We start from the raw sequence: 19,529 nt of genomic DNA, 5'->3' as shown, positions 1-19,529 counted from the left end.
CCTTCAGAGATGATGGCAGATTTGGTCATTGTCATTTAGAGAATAGTTAGGGGAACTTGAAAAGATGAGCTTGGCTGAAGATGTGCAAGATGGCTGTTTAGCGTACAGCTGTTCCCTGGAACTGTACAGGTTTCTTCTCCTCATCCCAGCACAAACATACTGAGGTGCTTGGTCGTAGGAAGAAAAGGTTTTCAGAGCTATAAATACAGACTGGGCAACTCTGATATAGAAGACTGTACAACACAGTATTTTAGTGAAGAGGGGGAGCCAAATTACAGTATGTGTCCAGTCAGGAGCAATGCAGAAAGATAACTGGCCATACTTCATGCAGTATAATTACACAGTAACATAACAATAATGTAAAATGGAGAATGATTTTAGGAAAGGAATATAAAAATATGGGTTTAATGATGACCACGTGCATGTTTCTGGCAGAATATTCTGTTGCAAGGCAGCCTTTAAGTGAGAAATTTGTTTCCCTCCTCTCCACCCTGCTGAACCAGTGGACTTTCCTTCCCTGTTAACTCCTAGAATTTCTACAGCTCATGATGTATCTGCTGTTATCAGGATGCCACTAACTACCTGATGATTTCTCTTGTTGCTTCAGGTAGAAGGCAGCACACTGCAAGCAATACTGTTAAAATAAAACCACGTTGTACTCAAATGACCAGCTAGGCTTTTTTTTTTTTTTTGGAACAGGATGCTCAAGAGCTTAGTATATGCCAAAATGTTTTCTGTGTACAGAGTGTAAGCCCATTTCAGAGCAAGGCCAGCACTAGAAATAAGACACTTGCATTTTCCAATTGTGCTGTTATGCACACAGTTGATCTGGGATTATATTGATAGTCCTGTAGAACCAGCACATACTTCAGATACTGGGTACATGTCTCAAGTCAGCAGATACCTTCCTGTAGTGTCAAGGATTTGCTAGTACATTGTTCATGAGCTTGATTTTCCTGAGCTGGCTGAGGGATGTAGGAAACAGGGGAAAGAAGCACTGGCACTCACTGCTAGAGTATGTTAGTGCTGAAGTTTTCAGGCATGGTTCTTGTAATGTAGTGTGATCTAACTCACCGTCAAAAGTCCTCAAAGTTTTCCTCACCAGATCTAAGTGGAATATGCTTGCAAGGCCTACTTCTCAGTATATTCTGTGTATCTGAAGGAGACAAGGGACTTCTTTGATTATCCTGTATCATGGAGAGAATTCAGAGCAATTACTTGCATTTTAGTGCAGTACAGAGCAGAAAAGGGGAAAGAAAGGATTCCACAGTAGTTTTGCATAGAGGATCTACCTGCACATGACAGGAAACATGCAGACTCACTGGTCATCAGGATGCTTAAAATTATTTCCAGTAACAGAATATACACAATTCATACTTTATGTGGTTTATACTACTTTGAATGTTACTGCTTTATTGAAGAAATACTCAAGGAATTTGTGAACTTTTTAACATGCATCTAAATATTTCTATATGATCATCATCTTAAATTTCACATATCACTACAGAAAGGAAACTGTATATTATATTTTTGCTTCTATTTTATCAGTTCTAGTAATTTTATATTTATCTCTAGCGTCACTGTTTTGAAATACAGTGTTTGTACAATACAGAACAGAGTAGTATTTATTTAATTAAATATGGCAAATCTTTTTTCTTGCAGAAGTTTTGATGTTGGGCTACATCGCTTTCTGGTCAGGTAAGCTAATATTTACTTTGAATTACAATTCTGTTATAAGTAGAGATGTCCATGTGAACTCAATACTACTTCATATCTTCTATGCAAGATCCTCTTTTGTCTTCCACTTATAAATTAATTTGAGAAACTTTTAACTATTTGGCTCGGCTATCTACCCAATGTCACTCTTTAAGGAACCTCTTCATGTGTCCTTCAGGAAGACCTTGACTCAGGAAACTTCAGTGGTAGTGTTCCACTCCATTCCTGAGGAAATCTTAATTGTGGCTTATACTGAAGAAAAACTTGGTGTCCGTCCATCCCGCCCGCGCCCCCCCCCCCCCCCCCCCCCCCCGCCCCCTCCCCTGGTAACTCAAGTACCTTCATACTTTCTAGTATGGGCTTGACTTTTATAGAAAATTGTGACTGTGGAGGGGAATTTTATTTTCTCGGTAGAAAACTTGATTGATTTTTGATGCACAGGATGGACTATGTTCTGAAGATGAGTAAGGAAAGTGTAGTAATTGTGTGTTTGCTGACATTTAGAGAAATGCAGTGATTAAAGCAGGGGCAGGGCACTTCAGGAAAAGGGAGGTTAATGTGTTTGAATGCTACACTGAGGAACTGGTTTTGCTGTTTGGAGTTCTTTTGTGTGAGCAAAGTCACAGGTGTTCACTGAGAATGTGTTTGCATTCATTTTCAATAACAAACCTATTACTATCTACTTACCTTTACAAAGAAGTGCAATGCGTACCATGTAAGGTGAAGTTTGCAATGGTCTTCAGGCCCTTGGAGAATTCATTCTGTCAGTTCGCTAAAATGGTGCAGTGTCCCTCTGTGAAGAACTTTACCTTGGAAGAATGAACCCAGTATGCGAGCCAGAGCATGCTGGTTGGGTCCCACCATAAGGGTCAGGTAATGCTAGGCTTCCTTTGATTTGGCCTTGGTACTGAACTCAGAATTTTATGCTACTTTGTCATATTTCCTGGATAAAGAAATATGGTTAAGCCTTCACACTCATGAGTCCTTGTGTCCTTAATGCAGAGGTTTTTGGCACTGAATCACAGACTCAAAGAGCTCTAACAGGTTGGTTGCTCCTGATAACTTTTCATTCCTCTGGTCACTCACTTGAAGCGCGTGTTTTCTAATGTTTTCAGAACCCTGCTAATAGCCTTTGACTGTAGCTAGTGAAAGAAGCATATAGCTCCAGACAGGATGATAAATGCCTAGAAGCATTTCTCTGCCTTAGGCTCAGCATCACTTGTAAGTGTTCTTTCTGCTTTGTCCTCTAAAGTATCTAAGATGCCCCTTTCATATTCAGTTTCCCCAAATTATCAGCACCGTGGCTAAATCTGGGAACACTGGTAGTTCTCTGTCCAAGGTCTGGGTGCCAGTCATAAAAAGGGTATATCTTAAAGGGAAGAATAGTGGGTAGTGTCATATTGAACACCATGCTTTTGTGGTTTAAACTAAGTACGAAAACCATATAAGCTCACACAAAGCCTGCATCACAGGGAAAATCGGGTTTGTTTTAAGTTTTCACAGACAAACACCCATCCTGACATCTCATAATCTTTGAGCAGTAGGCTTTGTAACATTAGGGTTATTTTACGTATTTCTTTGCATGTAACATGACAGCTTTTAAGACAGCTTTCTTCATTAAAGCCATAGTGTCAATATTGCTGAAGATATATGTATTTCAGTTTGTAGATACAGTTTTTAGACTATTGAATGTATTTAAATTCAGGTATCAGTTCTACAAAATCAGTTGCATCTGTATTTTGACCAGTAGATTGGTTTTTTTTGAAATAGAAATCATCATATGAAGAAAGGGTTTAAAAATATGCTACTATTGTAAAGGATTTATGGTGCACATGGGAATGCAGACAACTACTTAACCAAGAATAAAATCATGGTAAGCATTGATGTCCTAAGTTTGAGCCCCTGGTAATGCTTCTGCCACAAAATATGCTTTCACTTGCTTCATACAAAGAATGTAGTAAGACTATACTCTCTTTTACTGCACTGTTTTACATCCTGTGGAGATGCTGTATTGGAGTTGTATGCTTGTGCAATCCCTGGACTGCAAATAGGTGTTGAATTTAAATGAGTTGAATGTTGTCTTTGACTAATGTGTCATTTTTTCAAAGCCAACTGTGGGTTCTGTGCAGCATGGTGTTCTAACCTTAGCTTTAATACTTCATTCTCAGTCTGTCACCTACCCCTGTTAACAACTTGAGGAGCCATCAGATACTTTCTCTGTACTGCTAAGGAGGAAATATTGTTCCCTTCTGTTTTAGTAGTATGAGTTTTGCTTGGGTTTCCATAACTAAAAAAAAGTTCTGTTTAGTAGATGACTTTTGGACTAGGAAACAGAGGACTTGGTGTTGCATCTCTGCTGTTGGTCTGCCATGTGACCTTTAGAAAGTTATTGCCTTTGTTTTTGCTTATTTAGACAGTTTCTGCTCCCGAGAACCTGCAGATCTTCTGTGTTCATATAGTGTCTGTCATAAATGGTCCTCTTCACAGTTTGGGTTTCTATCGGTGAAATATAGGTGTGGGGGGGAAAGAAACCCCAACAAATCAGTTTTGCAGGAGGTGTTGAAAATCTATGACTTGAGATTTGAAATGTTCGAGAGATACTACTACATTGTTTTAAATATAAGGATGTCACCCCCCAGTGTAACAGGGAATCCAATATGACACTTCCAAATATAAAGTGCGGGGCCAGCAAAACTAAAACCAGTCTCTGCTAAAAGGACAATCGGTGCCTAATCACTTATTAAAATGCTGATTGAAGACTAGGACTGTACACAGCCTGGCATAAACAGTCAATGGCTTGCCCAAGTAAAGCATGACACAAAGTATGACAGAGAATTACAGCTACACAGCTTCTTCCACATTAGGAAAAAGTAAATACAAATTTGTATCCATCTATCTAGCTGTGGCTTGAACTATGCTTCTGCTACTGTTTTTAAGATAGCTCAGAAAGGTTTAAAAATCCCATCTTTTTAAATACATTTGTTATGTAAAGGTGTATGTTATACTGAAATGGCTATTATGTGGTAATTACTGGCTTGGGGTGAACTGGACTGTAGGACTAGATTTCTAATCACTTGCATGCTGAAATATGGTGGCATCATGGAACTACTACTATTCGTGAAATTAAAGTGCAAATGGGTACATTGGGGTCAGGACCTTGAACATTTGTTAGCTACACCACAGTGGGGATCCTGGAAATTCATGGGGGAAGGATCAGTAATTCCATGATGAAAACTGGGTTTTGATACTACCCGTTAAAAATGTAATATACTTGGAAGGTAATTAGTCCACTGTTTTCACACAATGTTATAGAAGCAAGTATTTGTTACCACTTTAAGGATCAGCAAAATTATTAATCAATGTTATTTAAATCACATGAGTACTATATAAACATAGTAATTTTTCATTGTGACTACAGGAAAAACAACCCAGTTTATCCCAAATCTAGGCATTCTCAGAATGAAGCAATGGATATATTTTCAGAGTTCAAAATGCATGAAAATAGTGTTTAGGTAGCAGTTTAGGGAGGAAAGAGCAAGAGAGGTTGCCTGGTGCTGTTTGCTCACTGAAGCTATTTTATCCAGGGATTTCATCCAGTGCTGAGAACAGGGCACTGGATGAAAAAATATTGTTGAACATATGAGAATATTTACTGTCCTAGTGCCAAACAGTGCTACCTTTAGGGCAACACTGATGAGGACAGTGGAGAAGAATAACAGTTCCTGGAGGCATGATCCTTTTGAAAAATGTCCATGCTTTTAGCACTGCTGTGCCTTTGAGAAAGTGTGAATCATACTCATTTCAGTACAGATCTGGCTTTGAAAAGAGCTGCAGGATCAGTGTCTCCCAAAGGTGTCCATCTGTTAGCAGTGCTCACAGCTCACCCCATGGTTTGCAATTACTTTAGCTTGTTTAGAGTTGCAGGTTATTTAGGTTTAGCTTATTACCTGGTACAAAGGGTCTCCAAATACAAAACCTGAAAATCATGCCCTTTTCTAGTTTTCTCAGGTGAAAAGAGGCATAGTTTAGCTCCAGGATGAAAATTTAGTATGTGTTGCCACCTCTGATTTTTTTTTTTTTTTTTAGTTAGAAACAGGACACCTTCATATAAGGGCAGAATGGTCCCATGGCAAAAGAGGGATTATGGTTCTAAATAAGGTACACCATGAAATGATAAGAAAAAAGTCTGTTCATCTGCTGGCTCAACTCCTGTTTTTGTTCTCTGAGGAATCCCATAGAACCCCACATATTTCCATGCTACCCAAAAGAATAACAGAATAATGATGTTGATTAACTATCTGATAACTGGTTTAAGTAAACTTTTAAAAAAGTCAAGTTTTTTTTCTTGTTGTTCTACTCTGTTCAGGAAGGTGCCACTGAGATCAGTTTCTATGAGGTCAAACTTTTTCTAAAGTACAGACATTTCCTCCCAAAAGACATCACAACTCTTTACTGAGATAGTGAGAAGACACTAAGTGTAGCCCCTATGGGAAGTGTAGACTCACTGAAAAGCTCAACAGTATTCAGGCCATCCCAAGCTGAAGAGATCTATGCCCCTGTTTAAAAAACTAAGCAGTTCTTGCTATTGTGGTTTCTGTTTAAAAAAACCCCCACAAACCCAACCAAAAAACAAAAGCCCAACAAAACAAAAAAACCCACACCACCAACACTTCTGAGCTTTCCCCTTCTTTCAAAGATGTGGGTGTATTAGAAAGGCAACATCTGATGCAACAGTCCCTTTCACTTTGTACTACATTCCTCCTCTAACTGTTATGAGGTAAGACCAGGGGTGATTCTGGGCTCCAACAGTTAGACAGATTCTCTGCTGGGGTGCCCCATGGAATGGAGTATAAAGCATGGCCCTCTTTGGGAGACAAACACCAGTGCTAATGCTGTACAGTCTCTCTGCTGCTTTGAATGTGGCTGCCCACAAAATACTATTGATGTTCTAACGTGCTATAGCTGTGCCAGGCAGCACAGTATTAGAGATTCCTCTTTTGTTGCAACGTGATTGTTAGAGGTATTTGGATAACTGCCTCTGCCTTTGAAAGCACTAAGTATAAAGTCCCACAAGGATGCATCCTTTTTCCTCTGCTCTGTCAAGAAGTTTGGTTTTTTTGGTTCACTCTGTGTCCTGGTCACCTAGTCGTCATTACTGCATGCACACCAATAATAGAATAATTTGGGTTGGAAGGGACCTTAAAAAGTCACCTAGTCCAACCTGCCCTGCAGTGAGCAGGGACATCTTCAGCTAGATCCGGTTGCTCAGAGCCCTGTCCAACCTGACCTTGAGTGTTTCTAGGGATGGGATATCTACCATCTCTCTCGGCAACCTGTTCCAGGGTTTCACCACCTTCATTGTAAAAAATGTGTTCCTTATATCTAGTCTAAATCTACTCTCTTTTAGTTTAAAACCATTACCCCTTGTCCTTTCACAACAGGCCCTGCTAAAAACTTTGTCCTCATCTTTCTTATAAGCCCTCTTTAAGTATTGAAAGGCCACTATAAGGTCTCCCCAGAGTCTTCTCTTCTCCAGGCTGAACAACCCCAACTCTCACAACAATGTATGCCCAAACTATCTTCTGGAGCAAAACAAATCATATCCTCAAGAACAAAAATCTGAGTGGGGTTCTGGGGATCACTTGTACCACAGACCTTTTCCCATAGGTGGTGTGGATACAAGTAGTACACTAATTTTGTCTTCCTGCATGCCCTATTCAGTCCTTTAGTAGTTCCCCAGTAGCTTTTACCCTTGGGACTTCCCTTTTCAGGCTGTGCTTTTAGTCAGTGGTGCTGCCCTCACCTTCCTTCAGACATCTTGAGAAAAACACGGTGCCTTAAGGCACAATTCCTGCTTTGTGTGGATTTGGCCAACCTATTCCAAATGAGGTTAATCCTAATGAATTTTGCCAAATCTTTGTACTGCTTTGCCTGGGAGTCCTAGATGACTGGTTGGAGCAGATGTGTTTGACTTTTATGTGTAGCCTGTGTGTCTATGGAAGACTCACTGAATAAGCAATAATCTCCTCTTCAGTGTTACTCTTGGTGTGTCTGACAATTCACATCTTTGTCTCATTTTTCTCACTTGGATCAGTGCTGGCACAAAGGTGCTGTGTTGATTAAGCAGCAATATATCTGGATGAAGGAAAACAATTTATGTCTGTCTGTACTCATCAAAGTAATGTACAGGGTAAAAACTGCTGAAGATGCAAGTGATGCACTGCATCATTCCACTTAAATCTACTCATATGCTTCCCGGGGAAGGATCCAGTGATGCTGCTACTTAATTTGTCATATGCAGGTGGGACCACTGTGTGTAGGATATGTGCAGTCGCTGTACTTGCATTCTCTTCTGGGTCCTTTCTGTCTCCAATCCTTAGCCTTTAAACCAAGCAAGGACTAGTAGGGCATGAGGGTCTAGCAAGTATTTACTCGACTCCTTTGGATCACTGTGCTCTTCTGGAGCAGTGCAGATAAAGCAGAAGTAGCAGAAACTGTTTTCAGTCATGGGTGTCCAGCTGTGAAACAAGCTTCTAGAGCAGACTAACACAGAAACAGGCTGTTTCCAAGTTATATTACAAAGATATTCCTTTGGACAAAAAAGCCCTGCTGTAACAATACCTCCTTAGCCAGGGAGTTAAGAAGAACAAAAGGTGGTTCTTGCCATCTTTTATATGTCTTGTGCTGTAGAGATGATGTGCTGGAGACAGCCCATGTAGAGACTTACTTGAAATTTTGTGATTAAGTTAGCACATTGAAAACCCAAGTATGTAGTCTTGTTGCTGATAAAAGAGATTGTAGTAATCACTAGATGTGATTGAATGGCTTTGTCTAATTTATAAGTAGCTTTAAGGTTAAAGTGTTAATTTTACTACTGTGAAGAGATAGTGTTAGTAGCTTAGGAATTATTTCTTCTTTAGATTTATTTTCAATATGGGGCCTTAGTGTTTCTACAAAAATTGTTTTAAAGTTCTAAAATACCGAAGAGAACAGTAATCAATCTATCTGTAGAGACCTCTGCATGGAGGAGCTGAAAGCTGTAGCTTTCTATAAAATGTTGCAGTTACATCCAGCTGCATCGGAGACTTCTGTGAGCTCTGCTTTCAGATGTGCTGGAAGTTTTGAGATGTTTGCTGGTGTTGACAATTTTTAAAGGGGTCAGCACTGGTCTAATTGTGTTCCTGTTGAAAGTAATGATGACACTGAAGTGATATTAAAAAAAAAAAAACAAACAAAACTGCACCGTGCTTGGAAGCTTCTAAAATGTTCTCAACTACAAGATTCAACCTTACTGCTGTTAAAGTCTGTAGCTGAACTCCTGTGGGTTGCAGTTGGAGGTTTTGTCAATGTTCTGTTTGTGTGTACTGGGCATAAGTGTGAACTATACAAGTGACCATGATGCATAAAATCAGTTGGAGCGCTTTGCTTAGAGTGAGACAGTGTCCAAAAACAGTCAAGTTTGTTTTAAATGAAAATAAAAACCCAGAAAAGTTGATCAGATAGTAATGAAGAATGATGCTAAATTGCTTCAGAGCAACTGCAGTCTCTCAGATACCTTCTCAGAATTAAACTTTTTTTTTATAGAGCAAACAATCTGTTGTTACATAATGAATTAGCATTGAGTATGTTGCAAAAATAAGGCTGGGTTTTGTATAAACAAAACTGAATCTTTATGTAAATGTTATGTAAATGTGACATTTAACTTAAACTGTTGGAGTGGAGAAGTCGGGATTAACAAGGTACAGATCTCTTCATGTTTATGTGTTGCAACTGTGAATTAAAACAGTTTGTTATTTTTGTTGCAGGGTGTTTGAGTTACTATCTATGAGCAAGAAATAAGTTTGTGGAACGTGAAGTATTTTGAGATTCAGTTCAGGCCACTTTTAAATAATTTTACTGAGTAGTTTAACGGAGCTGGATCAAACACGGTATTTCAATATAATAGAAGAAACCATGGGCCCAGGATTCTTGAACCGCCAGAGGTTGTAAGGATTCTGAATTTATTCTTTGTGAAGTCCAGGAAATTATATAATGGGAACATTTTTTGTCCCTGACTTTGACTATAAGGGCCAGAACTTCCCAGATTTTACATGTGATTTCAGTCTGAGAAACTTTGTATCTTTCATAACTGCAGCAACCTGTATTTCAGAGTCACAAACCCGAATATTTTGAAGTTACTTGTGTACTTCACAAGTGTTACTTGCATTAAAAAAAAATTATGTAGTACTTCCAGTTCCACTGAGCACTTGTAGTTAAAACTAAGCATATATATAAATATTTTTTTTATGATCTGGAGTATAAATTTACAGATTTCTGCTTAACTTTTTCTTTTTGATTAATTCTTTTGTCTGTCTTGCTTTTAATGTTGTCTTTTTTTTCCTTCCATGTGTTGTGGTCCATATTTGTATTTTGGTATGCTAAGAGGCACGATTACCACTTCCAAATAATAGGATGTGGTTGGTATAAACTTCAATCTCAAAGTTATTTTGTGTTTTGTGTTAAATGTGTCTTGGAAAGCCATGTGCTATTTTTGCATGGTAGTGTATTGGAATTGTTAAGATGCAGACCAGCTCCGGAAAAAATTGTGGAAAAAAATAGGATGAAACAAGCATTCTTTTCTGCTCCCAGCTTCTGGTAAATGAGTTGTTTGCAGCACAGCTTCCGTAAATGACATTTTAGCCAGCACGATTCAGACTCAACCTTTGCAATCCGAATCTCGGCCTCCCCCTCAGGAAGAGCCGCGCGGTGACCCTCCCGCCCCGCTCTCGCTGCCGCATGCAGGAGGACGGAAATCCTCAAATTGCGGCGGCCGTGTCTCGGGCTGCTCGCTCCTTCGGTGCAGGGCCGGGCCCTGGGGAGCAGCAGGACTCCCCCGGGCGCACCCCGCTTCCCGGCCCTGCCCCGAGGTTGGGCCGGGCCCGCCCCGCGGCTCCGCCGGCGCGGCCCCTCGCTGCCGCCAGGGGGCGGCCTTGCCCCGGCGCTGCCTGCAGCGCGCGCGGGGCGCCGCCTGCCCGCCCGCGGGCCCGCTGAGGGCTGCCGAGGGCTGATTGCCTCGGCGCCGGGCCCCTGTTCACCCGGCCGGTCAGAAACCCGAGTCCCCTGGAGTCCGCTCCGGTGTACGGCGCCTCAGCGCGGGCACGAGGAGCTGCAGTTTGTCTGTCTGCGCCTGTGCTTCACTCGACCCTTGCTAAGCTTGGGACGGGGTGAAACTTCGCATCATAAAACTGTGCTTTCTCTGTAACTTCTTTCTCTGCATGGCAAATGGTTCAGGGAATGACATGGGAGTCCATAAAGCAGCCTCTATGTTTCTTGGAAGATGGGCCCATTCTAGGAAACGTGCGTCCCAGAAGATGCAATCTGTTGTGCGATCTCCTCTGCTTTTGTGCCTTCTCTTCCTGGAAGTGCCAGTGCAGGAAGTAGGGAGCTTGTATAACGTTCTAAGAACAGCTGCTCAGAATAAACTGCCTGGGTTAACACAGTGGAATACAGAATGCCTCCCTTCAGCCCCATGGGCAGGAAAGCTTGCATGTGTTTCTCTTCCTTGGCTACTTTATTGTGTGGAGTGTTCTGGGGACTGAAGTGTTTGAATCCTCTCCTGAAGATCATGGCTCTTCAGCTCATCTTTGTGCTCGGGGTCAGCTTGCTTGACTTTGCCTGAGTCCAAAGTGGTTTTGAGGTGGTTGTGATATACCATGTCAAAACAATAACCCCTTAACTTTAATCTGAAGTCATGTTACAAAGTTTTCTCAGATCATCACGTCTGGATAGTACGTTATCAGATGTGTTACTGAAGTAGATAGCATTACCAATTATTTTGTGGCTGTACAGTAGCATGCAGTGGTTACTTGGCTATTGATCGGATTGGAACTTGTGCGGTTAGTATGCAGTCTGCTTTCAGTGCTTGTCCCTCCAAGCTCCGATACTTGGTTCTAGGTTCTCTGAATAACCCAAGAGAGTTTATAGGGTTAAGGAAGTCTGAGTTTAAACATCTACCTTAGAGCAAGGTGCGAAGAGTGGCCATGAGAAACAAATCTAAGAGGGGAGGAAAGGTTGAATTCAGGAGGCGTGATAACTCTCATCTAGTTACCCACAGATCAGGTCATTTGAGGGTTTCAGTGTGGAGGTGAAAATACTTTGAGGCACTTTAGTGGTGGCATTAGACTTTGATATTTGTGTATCTGTCTGCAGCAGTATTAATTTCAGCAGTAAAGCCTGAGTAGAGGGCTTAACTGCAGTTATTTACAGCACTGATGGCAACATTAGTGTGTTTAGAGCTGTAAGCAGGGAGAAGGTAGAGTACACTGTTAAAACATGCTGCCTGTGTGGGATGGGAGGTGTTTTAGTGAATGATAAGCTGAATAAGATACTGTATTGAAAGCCATATTCTCTCTGGACTGATCCTAAGTGGCGCGTGGAATTGCTGAGTGCAAATCACAGGCCACTGTTATGGAAGGCTCTGGGGTCTGTCTGCAGGTATGGATGCTGTTCTGGCTGACCAGTGGAACTGCAATTTAAAGTGCAGTCCTAGCTTCACTGTGGACTGTGTGATCCAAATTTCACCCTGAAGATCTCCATGTCTTTTCTTCTCATAGATAAAGCAGGATAATGATCATCCTTTGTAAAATGCTTTGAGATCTATGGATTAAGAATGCTATATAAGAGCTCAATGCTGATATTTAGTATAAGCTCTTTACGTAACACCAAGAACAGATGATAAAACAGGACAGGAAGTAACTATTGGATTTGGAATCGTTCTATCACAGATAGAAATTTAGGGTAAAAAAAAAAAAGGAAATGTGATTTTTTTTTTTTTGCAGTCTGTGTGTGCTCTTAACTGCATTTACTTGGGCAGATTATAAATGTCAATAGGAAACTGTAGTAAAAAGTGATCTTTTAAGCTGCTAAGCTAAAATTAATAAAGCATGTATAAACTATGTCAGTCTTCACAAATATGTTGTGACGTGCAGTTTAAGAGGAAACACTCCTTCCCTAACACCTAAAGAAGCTAGGCCATGTGAATCAAAATCTCATGCAGGCTTCCATCTTAAAGATCACAAATAAATAATTGGGTAGAACTGATTTTTGAAGGAATGAGTGGTCAAAACCTTCAGACTTCTATTTATCTAACTGTCTGAAATAAGAGTAAAGTAACACGCTGTAGGCTTCCTAGTATATCCTAAAAATGTAACTGCAGTACCTCCGTGCAGTGCTGAAGAATGAGCTAAGGTCATGGCAACCAAAGGCTAATACTTTTTATCAGCTGTCATAGAGTTCTTGTTTGCTTTTTCCTGGAGAAGATTTAGCATTTTCTTGCAAGCAGTGCAGCTGGACACTTGAAAAGTAGCTCTCCATTCCAGCCAACCTCTACTGTTCTGTTCCATGTGAATAGCAAAATGTAGTTTGCTTGCCTGAGTTACATCATGTAACACCAACCTTAAAAAGCATTAAAGAAAACAGAATTCCACCTTGGCTGATGTAAAGAGAATCAGGATATATAAGTAATGCTCTGCTATTTTTTGTGAATACAGATATTATATAATGAACATTATCTCCTCTAGCTATAAGGATAATGGCATTCCATGTGCTAGTGCTTTTCAGAGACAGTTCTGGTAGATTTAGAGATTATTTAAAAATTTATCTAGTGTTTTGGTACAATGAATTGCTTTTCAAATCTGGATTAGACTATGGCTCTGAAAATATCAAGTATTAGACATATACAACTTGCTAGTGAGGCAGAGTAGTTTTAAATACCGATCTTAATTTTTTGGCCCATGATAGGGAGCTAACACGAGAATGTAAACTTCAGTAGTGTTTTTATTCGAGTTCTGCCAAAACAAGTGTGTGTGTGTGTATATATACACATTTTATATATATATGTGTGTGTATATATATGTATAATATGTGAAAAATTTCTGGATGTATGGAAAAGGGGAGCCAAAACAGACCATGAATTGCTCAGGTAAATTTTCTCATTTGAAGGCCCTCAGAGTGTAGCAACAACTGAGAAGCAGATCTTGTTCGAGTAACATAAAATTGATCATGCCGTGGAGGAGAAATTAGCTGACCTCTGCAGATTCACAGATTATCTAAAAGAATAATAAAGGTGTTCACTGATAGAAATTTCTGCAAACACATAGCAACAGTGAAATGCAGAAGTCTGCCTGTAGGATGGTAGGCAGGCTGATATGTTTAAGCTGCACAACAGTTTCCAGGACACTTTTTGGCTAGGACACAGCAGGAAAAACGTTGCTTCTTAGAAAAATGTCTGTCTCAGTCTCCATATGCTACTTAAACAGGCTGTACTGTACTACTTGAGTCACCATCCCTGGAGGTATTTAAAAGACGTGTAGACATGTCACTTAAGGATGTGGTTTAGTGGTGGGCTTGGCACTGTTAGGTTAATGGTTAGACTCGATGATCTTGAGGGTCTTTTCCAGCCTAAATGATTCTATGATTCTACTTACCACCTTTTACTGAAATCGGTACTGCAGGACCAGCCAGTATTGGAGCTGGCTTTGTTGCTGCGTGATGCATACAGGGCCTAAGGCTAAGTACTGCCTCTTAACTGAATGAAATTGATATCCAGATACCAAGGACTCAAATACCTCCAGACTTTCCCCCACTGGGGACTCCATATAGAATATATGGGCTTTTGAGTGTGAGTCTGGAGTCTTCCCAGTACTAGTGGTATCATAGAGTTATTGTTCCTTCCCAGACAGTAAGAAGCTAAGCTGAAATAGAAGTTTCCAGGAAATCAAAATAAAAATGACCTGATTTAGATGACATTTTTGCTGTGAAAAGTACTGTTACACAGAATTAACCTTTCATCTCAAGGTAAGAGTAACTTCTTTTGCATTAGAAGTAAATGATTAAAACTGCAGCTGTTTAAATGGATAGAGCTTGAAAATTGCCTTTGGTGGTCAGTTAGTTTTAGCTGACAGCCAGGCAAGAGCTTTTACTTAAAGTGAGACACCTGCAATTTTATCATTGATCTCAAGGCAAGGGACCCTTGTCTAGTGCAGATAAATTACAGATGAACTGTTAGTAAAAGAACTTGAGTCAAGGACTTCCTCTGCATGTTCAATAAGGATTTGTCTTATATAGTGTACTTGATAGCACCAGCAACTAGTAGATGTCTGTCTTCTAGAGCTTCATTGGACAGTCAGCTGTTGAAACAGACATGACACATGGTGGGATCTTTCTGTAATGTAGATCTTAATAAATACTTCATTTCTTCTTTTTTATAGCGTCTTGTAGTTTTTAAACTATGTAAACAGCAAAATGGAGATGGTTAACAAAGTAACCATGGAAACCTGCTTTATCCTCTTTCTCTCTCTGTGGAAATGCTTTTTGATGATATTTATGATTTCTTTCCCTTACTGTGATTTGAACTGAGCCAACAAAATAACCCATAAAAATTGTATTTTAAGCTGTTGGTTATCTAGTCACAACCAGTAGACCAGTATTTGTATGATCAGTGTAAAGAGAGAGTTTTCATTCATACTCTGTATCTGGGGTAGCACTGCAAGAATAGAATAAGTGGTACCAAATAACTATATATGTAATGCTAGTAGCAAGCCATGACTAGACAAAATACATGTCTGCATTTCTGAAGAACGAGATCTTCAAATTTGCAATGGCATTTTTCATTGTGAAATGCTGGATGAGGAAAACAGATAAAGAATCATTTGAGTTTTTTATTGATACTTCAAGTATATGAGTGCTAACTTGCATAAGATCAAAGCATTGTTAGACAAATTTATTGTACTTCTTGGGGGAAGATTCTTAAACTGGAGACAGTGCCTCCACTTTGAAGAAATGAAGGTCACCTGAAGCCTTGTTTAGTTCCTCAGATTTTGAGAGACCTTCCTTTGGGGAACCTGGTAGGTTAGAGCAAAAGTTAACTACAAGTATAAGAGCAACTGTGCGAGTTCAGAATGGAGCTCACCCTGGCCGAGGACTGTCTTTGCTAGCAGGCAGAAGTGAACACCTAGCGAGGAGGCGTGTACAGCTGGGTCAAGTCTTGTTGGTAAACTGTTGTCTGCAATTTGTGGTTCCTGAACTTTTGGAGTCAGGAGTGGTGTGTTCACTTGTGATGGTTTGTACCATGCGCTGGCCTTGACTCTGGGTTTAGATTGGAATTACTGCTGTGTAGGTGAAATGCCCTCCAAGGAGGGGGCTACCTGCAGCACTTTGTTCTTTTTGAACCCTCAGAGTAGGAGCTGCACTGTCTTGGCACTTGCGGTCATTTAGCAGTTTTTAAATGGGAGAGTGTTGCTTACTTTTTGGATCAGGTAGACTATTGTCAAAATACAGGTAGGTTTCGCAGAGCTGATCATCCCTGAATCTACAGAACTGACAAAAAGGAATGTGAAAGGAAATAATGTTTTGTGTTTAGAAGTCATTAGGCTTTTGTGTTACAAGTGCTGGAACAAAGAAGACTAATATTGGGTATAATTTACCTTTCTAATTAATTCCTCACAAAATAACAATTGCAAATACAATATACATATTTTACATAATCTGAGACATTTTAAGAAACACATAAGTATGTTAAAATTTTGTGACTGCTTCAGATTCATATTTTAATTCTGGATTACTTCAAGATGATTGTATGTTGTCATGTCAGTAAGCTTAAACTCAGTGGAAAGGGTTAGCGGTGTTTAATTTTTGTCAAATGAACAATCAATTTCAGTAATATAAAACCAAATTTTATTTCTTGGATTAACTTAGTTTCAGTGATTAGATATGAGACATCTATTACCTGAATGCTTTTATTGTCCTTCTAGAGTTGGAGAATAACTGCTTAGTGGTCCTCCAGTGGTCTGGAGCATTTCTCTGTTGTTTATTACAGGACTGATTATGCTGCATTCAGTCTGGTTTTAAGAATTTTTGTTGCCAGGATTTTCATCACTCTTTGTCCCTGCTTTTATGGGCAACAGTTCTAGTTCATTGAGGTATCCACCTCTGCAAGACTTTCCCTGTCTTTCCTGATTCCAGAACTGAAGATTGGTTGATGTTTTGAACTGTCTGATCAGAGCTTTGCATGACTCAAGAGCAGTGATTAAGGAGCAAAAGTTATAATGAAGAATTTTGTAATTTCTTATTCATGGTTTTGCCTTAATTTTTGGTTTGTACTACTGCAGAGCGTTCTGTCTTATACAGGTTTCCATTTGCCTACAGGAGTTGTTATAACAGGTAGGAATTAAGCCCTGACTTCAAGTAAAGAAATTGTGTTAGAAGCCATCAGTAATTTACTTGTGTATTATAAAAAAAAAAGCCTTAGTAGGGACAAAGTGTGAACACACCAGGCAGAAATTGCTTCTGCAGGCCAGTCTTCTGTTATTTGTACTTTCCTGTAGATGTGATATCAAGCTCTTTCTTCTGGTAAGTTAGCATAGCTATAACTAAGTGAAAAGTTGTGATTGAATTTATTGTGGTTGAATTTCCGGGCACAATGTGTGAAGAAGAGTACGGCATGTGCCAACAAAACTGCAGATGTAGTACAGTGATATGTAGATTGCTCAAAGTAGACATGGTCTTATTTGCTTAATGTTACCAAGTTAAAAGATATTTCAGTGCTAGGAGGCAAGTATCTACAAAACATTAACCTCTTTTGCTTTTTGGACAGTGCTTAGAGAAGGGCATGCAGTGTGCAGGTCATAGGCATAGTGCTCAAAAGTAAGTTTCAAAAAGTTACTGTCAGCTACCATGCATGCTTTTAGTTCCTCTCCTAAATTATTTTTGTGCCTCACATTGCGGTTTTTAAGTGGGTTTTTTCCTACTCTTCTGCTGAACTGAGGAAAGATGAAAACTTGATCCACCTCAAACAAGGAGCAGTGACCCAAGGTTTTATGAAGTGCTGTCAAGTGCACAGACCAAATCAATAGGGAAAGGCTGAAATCATTGTTTTCAAATTTCTTTCGTCTTAAGCGTGGCTTATAACAAAAGGCTCAGAAAGCAATATTCAGGAAGAAGTGTCTCGCTTCAGCTGATGGTTATCTCTGAAGAGTTTAGAAGTAAATTACAAAAATAATGACTGCTTTCATTAAGATGTTTCAGCTGTGAAAGCAAATGTGTTGGAGTTATATGCTTTTGCTAGAGCTGTAGATACACAAACCACTTTTAGGATCATACTGACAAATCATTTAATCACAGAAAGCTGACATGTCTTTGTCCTGATTATGATCAGTGTCTCAGAGGCAGTGTACACCTTGACTGGATGATTATCATTTCACTGAAGTGGCACAGACCCTCCAGAACCTGTGCAGTGGTCACAGCATGCTGACTCCTCTCATGTATCTCTTGAGGGCAGTATGTAGAAAACATTGTTATGACTTATTTTGTAGATATGAAATATTTATATCGTCAGTCCATAGAATTGCTGACTTGACATTTTATGCCAGCTTAAAGTAAGAAGAGAATGCTTCCTAAAATGTAGTAACATGTGAATAACTGCATGTGTGAATAAATGTTAGGCCACTTTCCACAGGAGTAAAGTGATTTTTTTTTCCTCATTATTAAACAACAAAGTTATTAATGCCGTAATCTTGGGTCAGCATTTTGTGCTTTCTTGTTTGTGTCGTCATAATATCTAGCTTCCGACCTTGAAAATGCATACAATTTTCTTCAAAAATATCCCTATGTTTGTGTTGAGATCAACAGATTCTTTGTTCTGTTTCTACATGTTTTATAGAAATAAACATTTTGTTTCTCTCTGAAGAACAATGTGACTTTAGGTCCTGATGCTGCCCCCAAGAACTGCTGATGCAAAAGTCTGCCCAGAGGTGCTGGCAGTAGGTCTTGGTGTTGTCAGAAAGATCATTTAAAAATAAATAAAAATGTCTCATAGTTCAAACTCGTAAGGCCTTGGAAGATGAGCAGTGAAATTAGTACTTCTGTCTCTTGTACATTTCCTTTTCATGTCCAAGTTCACTTAGGAGCTCCTTGCTCATCCATGCAGGCCTCTTGCTGCCTTTGCTTGATTTCTTGTCAGGATGGACCTTTCATGAGCTTGGAGGGGGTGATCCCTGAATATCAACTGCTTTCCTGGACCTCTCTCCTCTCCAGAGCCATATCCCATGGGGTTCTTTTAAACAGATCTCTGAAGAGGATGGTTTCTGCTCTCCTGAAATCCAAGGCTTTGGTCCTGCTTTCTGCCCTGCGCCCTCCTCTCAGGATCCTGAAGCCTATTATCTCATGGTTACTGCAGCCAAGGCTGCCTCTGACTTTCCTGTCCCTGGCCAGTTCTTTGTTGTTTGTAAGTACGAGGTCCAGTGGAACACTCTTCCTTGTTGGTTCCTTGATGATCTGTGTTGGGAAGTTGTCATCAATGCACTGCAGATATCTGCTAGGTTACTTGAGGGCTGCTGTGTTGTCTTTCTAGCAGATACTGGGGGGGTTGAAGTCCCCTATGAGGACCGGGGTCTGTGCACATGAGGCTTATTCTGGTTGTTTGAAGGAGGCCTTCATTCTTTCTTTCTTTCTTTGTCATGAGGAGGTCTATAGCAGATACCCAGTACGGTGACACCCATCCCCAGGCAGAGCTCTGTGCACTCCAGCTGCTCTCGCACATATTGGGCAAGTTCCCCTCCTGGCCTGCTCATCCTGTCCTTCCTGAAGAGCCTGTATCCATCTGTCAGCACTCCAGTCATGTAACTGCATAGAGACTTCTAGCTCCTGTTTTTTTTTTTCCCCATGCTGCCTGCATTAGTGCAGAGGTGTTTTAGACAGCTACCTGAGCATGCTGAGTCCCCAGAGCAGGCTTGAGAGCTTTCCCAATAAGACAGTTCCACATTGTTATTGTATTTTGA

The 19,529-nt window shown here is 40.1% G+C and overlaps 1 protein-coding gene across 2 annotated transcripts in view; it reads left to right on the top strand.

Annotated features, from left to right (window-relative positions):
• Positions 1 to 19,529, top strand: part of HHAT (hedgehog acyltransferase) — a 163,592-nt gene that overhangs the window by 35,476 nt on the left and 108,587 nt on the right. For both annotated transcript variants that reach the window (XM_074820639.1, XM_074820638.1), the window contains one exon: positions 1,663 to 1,698. In XM_074820639.1, the coding sequence (XP_074676740.1) occupies positions 1,663 to 1,698 (36 nt within the window). The remainder of the gene's footprint in view (positions 1 to 1,662; positions 1,699 to 19,529) is intronic.

This window comes from Strix aluco, chromosome 3, assembly GCF_031877795.1.
Source record: "Strix aluco isolate bStrAlu1 chromosome 3, bStrAlu1.hap1, whole genome shotgun sequence".
In the NCBI taxonomy this organism is placed as follows: domain Eukaryota; kingdom Metazoa; phylum Chordata; class Aves; order Strigiformes; family Strigidae; genus Strix; species Strix aluco.
Note: the sequence above shows the minus strand (reverse complement) of the source record. Positions and strands in the feature narration are given on the sequence as shown.